At 45.2% G+C, this 6,152-nt stretch overlaps 1 protein-coding gene across 1 annotated transcript; it reads right to left on the bottom strand.

Moving 5' to 3' along the window:
* Positions 1-562: 562 nt before the first annotated feature.
* Positions 563-5,290, bottom strand: LOC138430401 (large ribosomal subunit protein uL23). The gene has a single exon (XM_069572599.2). The coding sequence runs from the start codon at positions 1,070-1,072 to the stop codon at positions 596-598; it is 477 nt and encodes a 158-aa protein (XP_069428700.1). The 5' UTR covers positions 1,073-5,290; the 3' UTR covers positions 563-595.
* Between the last annotated feature and the right edge of the window lie 862 nt (positions 5,291-6,152).

The raw sequence follows: 6,152 nt of genomic DNA, 5'->3' as shown, positions 1-6,152 counted from the left end.
AAAGCAGTGCATTTTCCTGAGAAAAGCTTTTCACCCATCATTAGAGGAAATAGCTCCTGTCAAATTCTAGTCAAACACAGCATGTGTCCAATGGGCAATGCCTTCCCAAACTGGCACGTGGGGACCCAGGGAGTGTGGGAGTGAAGGATGGGAAGAGGAGCCCCCAGACCAGCAGGTTCCTGGAGTCTTCTCCGCCCAGGGCCAGGCTTCCCGCCCACCAGACTCCATCATGTCCCACGTGTTCATCCAGTTCCTCTGGCTGTAATAGTTTGCATAGGAGTGAATAAGGCCTAATCTAGATTCTGAATATGTTTCAGTGGCCCCTCTGGTCCCCAAAGTCAAACAGGTTATGCTGAAAAAACCTGAGCAGCCTTTACTCCCTCAGAGGGGAGCTTCCATGCAGCTTTTTGTGTGGGTTGCCGAGTTATTGTCTCCCCTGCATTAAACTAAGAAAGCTTTCTTAGTAATTTTTAGGTCTTTTCCCCCCACAGAAATCTCTTGATACTCATTCCTTGAATATCTTTTTTTTTTTTTTTTTTTTTTTTTTTTTTATAGTGAAAACTTTTATATTTGAAATTAGCCAGCTGGACTCAGTTTAGATGATCCCAATTTTGTTGGCAACATCCAAAGCATCGTAGTCAGGAGCCAGTCGAACATATGCCTTCTTCTCTCCATCAGGCCTGATCAGAGTATTGACCTTGGCCACGTCAATGTCATAGAGCTTCTTCACAGCCTGTTTGATTTGGTGTTTGTTGGCCTTGACATCCACAATGAACACCAGTGTGTTGTTGTCTTCTATTTTCTTCATGGCTGACTCGGTGGTGAGGGGGAATTTGATGATAGCATAGTGGTCAAGTTTGTTTCTCCTAGGGGCGCTCTTCCGAGGATATTTGGGCTGCCTCCTGAGCCGCAGCGTTTTGGGCCGCCGGAAGGTGGGTGACGTCCGGATCTTCTTTTTCTTGTGGCTGTGGACACCTTTCAACACTGCTTTCTTGGCCTTCAAAGCTTTTGCTTTGGCTTCAGCTTTAGGAGGGGCAGGGGCTTCCTTCTTTGCCTTCGGCGCCATCTTCATGAAAAGGGTTTCCGAGACTTGTTACCACGGGCTTATCATTCCTTGAATATCTTACAAGCCCGTTTCCCCAGTCATGTAAATTCCTCAACTCAGCCTTTTAAAAGCCTTTTATGTCAGATTTTAATTTGATGTGGAAAATTGTTTAAGATAGTTATTAAATGGCAGAGATAACTGGGAAAAAATAATCAACACCATTATTCAAGAGAATTTACAGCAATAACTTCTAATTTCTAATATTTCTAACTTCAACTGATATCACCTAAATTTAGTTCCCTATTACATCAGTTCCTCTCAGCTGGCATACATTTTTACAGAATATAAAAGAAACATACTGAAACAAAAATGCCTCCTGACGCCCTGCTTCAGCTGGTGGTTTATAGCGGTCTGAGGGAGAAACAATAGAGCATCTGGAAGTTTCTCAATCCCCAGTGATGGGTCTCCCCAGGATGGTGATTTATCTTCAAGTTCCAAATCAGCTACAAGGTATGAGAGCAGAGTCCCTCTGCTAGGAACCTGAGGACAGTGGGCGATTGGTGACTCTGACCTGCCCTCGAGTATAAGTGGAAGAGGAGAATGCAGACAGGAGCAGAGGAGCTCTGAACCACAACACGCACGGTGTGCTGCTAGAGTGGTGTGTGCTCTGGGAGGTCAGGAAGCAGAGAGGTGGCCCCTGGCCAAGGGACTCTTGCAGGAGATGACAGTCCACAAGGGGCCTGATGGGCTGGGGCTGAGGTGGGAAAGGCACAGACAGGAAAGCTAAGTCAACACCAGGAAATGTAAAGAGAACGCTTTGCTTGGAGTGGAAACTCGATGTCAGAGTACAGAGTGCCCATGGCATTTAAATAACAGTTGTCCAGACAACAAGGCCTGACTGTATAGCACAGGGAAATATAGCCAACATCCTGGGGTAAAGGGTGACGGAAAAGAATATGAAAAAGAATATATGTATAACTGAGTCACTCTGCTGTACAGCAAGAAATTAACACAACATTGTAATTCCACTATACTTCAGTTTAAAAAAAAAAAAAAAACTAGTAAAAACAAAATAGTCGGCCCACCTCAGTATCAATGAGCTCACCAATACCCAAATCTTGGTTTCTAATGCCATTCTCCAATCAAAGGAACCAAAGCTCCTGTTGGTTCCAGAACTGAGGCATGTGTTAGGGAAATTAAATGAATAGTCTCGTTTAGGCTTCAGAGACAGAGCAGAGCAGACCTCTGACCTGGCGTCTAAGCTGCCTGGACACTGCCCTAACTGGGAGTAACTGGGAGTGACTGGGAGTGACTGCCTGCCGTGAGTGCAAACCTCGCAGCACCTTAGGTGAGATGGGGGAGAAACCTTGAGATTGTGGAGACCCTGCAGGAGGCCTGGCCAACCAAGACCCAGGCTTAACTATATTCCAAGTTTTACAAGAAAAAACAAACAGCATTATCATGAAACCAGAGCTGCAATTTGGTCACAGATTGGTGATATCAGCTTGCTTCCATCCTGGGATTATAAGCGGGAACCCAGAACTCCAATCGTTGATGTCTCACCCATGGAGGGGATGTGCTGCCTGGGACCCTTTCCCAATTGGGACCCAGACGTGCTGTGACACGGGACTTCCCAGAGCTGTTTAAGTCTGGATGTTGGTCTAAACCCAATTTGGTGATGTATTCTCTGATCTTTCTATTTCTCTTTTCTTTTAATGTTAGTATGTTGAAAGTAAGCTAGATAATTCTCTAGTGAATATATGTATTATTTATTTGTATATAATGAGTGGCTTATTTTGTTAACAAATCCTTTGAATCTGAGATGAATGTGAAAACTTTTGGCAAAACAGCAGGAAATACGCAAGATGGACCCATTGCATCTCATCTTGTCAGAATGTAAAGAAGGCTGAAAACAAAACATGTACATTTTAATTAAAAAATACTTCATTGCTAAAAGATGCTAACCATCATCTGACAAGAGTTGCCACAAACCTTCAATATGTAAAAAAAAAAAAAAAAGAAAGAAAGAAAAGAAAAGAAAAAAAGCTCAGTATCTGCAAAGCACAATAACTGAAAAACAAGAAAACAAGACATACCCATATTTTATGTCCTGTTTCTTTCAGTACTCAAAATTATAAGTAAATATGTACAGCTGACTATCCCTTGATTTGTTTCTCCTGGTGCTCTGCTGGACAAAAGAACTGTCCCTTGCAGCATAAGGAATTTAGAGACATCAGTTACTAACAGATTACCTGGAAGCAGAAGTGCTCCCAGATATTTCCATTTTCTAGACAGAAAACTTCAACAGATCAGAATGGAAAGGTTAAGGTACACACCCCTAACTGCTGTCTCTGATGAGCTTTCCACCCAAAGCAGAGATGTTACACTTGCTGTGATTCAAATGCTGCTAAGTGTGCTATACCTTGAAACTCGCTGTCTCAAAGTGGGAACACCAGCCTACTCCTAAGCACCTGGGTCATCACCTGTGTCTCTGAGAAACTGGCCAGTCAGGCCTGACAGGATCAATTTAGAGCATTAACAAATAAAGAGCAAAACAAAACCCTTAAACTATTCTTTAGGTTGATTTATTTTTTTTGAGACCTCACCCACTTAATTGAGTTGGTGACAACAGCCTACTAGATACTCGCTTGGGAACTGAGGTGACTCACCTCAGCAGACTAAATGCCTCAACATCCAAATTTCCGAAAAAGGCACTCCGTGTGTCTTTTGGGTTGCATTTCACGAAGCCCCAGTCCACATCCCCTCTCCCGCTCTTTAGTTGTGCTTTCAGACAGGGCCACTATGATGACTTCTCCCCAAACGGGCGCACTTTGGGTGGAGGAAGAGGAGGTCAGCAAGCAAAATATAGTTTCTCAGATATCAAACCAGTTACCATAAACAGTTTAGAAAAGAAAAGCATAGTTTTCTGGGCCTGGACTGGGCACACAGACAGGTAATGAACAAAGCTGCAAAGACAGGCGGTAGCAGGAAGGGCAAGATCTGATCTGGGACAAAATCGAGATGTGCAGGGCAGGCTGCAGGCTGCAAATCGCAGCCTTTACACCCCTCTAAGTCCCTTCTTCTCCCGGCACCTCATTTCACAGGGGAGGATGGGGAGTGATAGGACTGGACTCTGCAAGCACCCCAGCCTCCAACTGTGATCTGGCACCCACAGCCCCACCTGTTGGTGTGTAATGGAGGGCCAGGAATCGCTCCCAGCCCTGCACATTCTGGAAATGGCAGTCAAGCAGCCCCACAAGACTGGGAGCTGACTGTGGCTCAGATCATGAACTCCTTATTGCAAAATTCAGACTTAAATGGGAGAGAGTAGGGAAGACCACTAGGCCATTCAGGTGCAGTCTAATTAAAATCTCTTGTGATCATACAGCGGAAGTGACAAATAGAGTCAAGGGATTAGGTATGATAGACTGCCTGAAGAACTATGGACATAAGTTCATAACCTTTGTATAGGAGGCAGTGAAAAAACCACCGCCAAGAAAAAGAAATGCAAAAAGAAAAAATGGCTGCCTGATGAGGCCTTACAAATAGCTGAGAAAAGAAGAGAAGCAAAGGCAAAGGAGAAAAGATACATCCATCTCAATGCAGAGTTGCAAAGAAGAGCAAGGAGAGATAAGAAAGACTTCCTCAGTGATAAATGCAAAGAAATAGAGGAAAACTATAGAATGGGAAAGACTAGAGACCTCTTCAAGAAAATTAGAGACACAAAGGGAATTTTCATCCAAAGATGGGCAGAAATGGTATGTGCATAACAGAAGCAGAAGATATTAAGAAGAGGTAGCAAGAATACACAGAAAAACTATATAAAAAAGGTCTTAATGACCCAGATAACCATGATGGTGTGATCACTCATTTAGAGACAGACATCCTGGAGTGTGAAGTCAAGTGGGCCTTAGGATGCATTACCAGTGGAGGTAATGGAATTCTAGCTAAGCTATTTCAAATCCTAAAAGATGATGCTGTGAAAGTGCTGCACTCAATATGGCAGCAAATTTGGAAAACTCAGCAGTGGCCACAGAACTGGAAAAGGTCAGTTTTCAAGGGGGTGGTCCTAAGATGGCAGAGGAATAGGACAGGGAGACCACTTTCTCCCCCACAAATTCATCAAAAGAACCTTTCAACTCTGAGTACATTCCACAAAACAACTTCTGAATGCCGGCAGAGGACATCAGGCACCCAGAAAAGCAGCTCATTGTCTTCAAAAACAGGTAGGAAAAAATATAAAGAAAAAAAGAGACAAAAGAGGTAGGGAGGGAGCTCCATCCCGGGAAGGGAGTCTTAAAAAGAGAGAAGGTTCCAACACTAGGAAACACTCACTGCTGAATCTGTGGCGAGCCTTGGAAGCACAGAGGGCAACATAACAGGGAGGAAAAATAAATAAATAATTAAACCCACAGATTATGAGCCCAACGGTAATTCCCCCAGAGGAGAAGCAGTGCAGACGCCTGCACCCACCACTAGCAAGCGGGGGCTGGGCAGGGAGGTGCGGGCTGCATTGCTTTCTAAGGATCGGGCCTGAATGCCCTGAGTGTAACCAGAGTGAACTAACTTGGGCTAGCAAAGCAGACTGTGGGATAGCTACCACGCGAAAAGCTCTAACATAAGACACCGCCAGGACCGCACACAGAACAAAGGACGGAACAGAAATAGCCGGCTGCAGACCATCTCCCTCCAGTGACAGGCAGCCAGAGCCAGGAGGGCTGGAAGGGGGCAAGAGCAGCCCCAGAGAGACATTAACTACCAAACTGCAAATAGGCCTCTTTGCTAACTAAGAGTTCTTTGGGGTTCTAGACAGTCATCATCCACCTGAGAAGGTGCGCCAGCTGTACACCCAGAAAACTGAGCAGCAGGGACAGAAGAGGTGATAAGTCGCAGCAACCACGCTCACAAAACACCTGAGCTGCTTGGATCTGGGAAGGGCACAATGTGCAGGCCCAACTGAATCTGTGCCTCTGAGGACTACCCGCGTGCCTGAGCCTGAAAGGCTTAGACTTGGGAGGTGCATGCAGCCCAGGGCTGGCCTCAGATGGTTCCCGGCAGAGCAACCTAGAGCCTGAGCGGTGTGTGCCGTGAGCGGGGGCAGGCCCAG

The sequence above is a fragment of the Ovis canadensis genome, chromosome 25 (assembly GCF_042477335.2).
Source record: "Ovis canadensis isolate MfBH-ARS-UI-01 breed Bighorn chromosome 25, ARS-UI_OviCan_v2, whole genome shotgun sequence".
NCBI classification, from domain to species: Eukaryota; Metazoa; Chordata; class Mammalia; order Artiodactyla; family Bovidae; genus Ovis; species Ovis canadensis.
The sequence above is the reverse complement of the archived record's forward strand: the minus strand, read 5'-3'. Positions and strand labels throughout refer to the sequence as shown.

Bases quoted from the DNA above. Each gene is read 5' to 3' on its own strand.
- LOC138430401 (XM_069572599.2), bottom strand. From the start codon at position 1,072: ATGAAGATGGCGCCGAAGGCAAAGAAGGAAGCCCCTGCCCCTCCTAAA.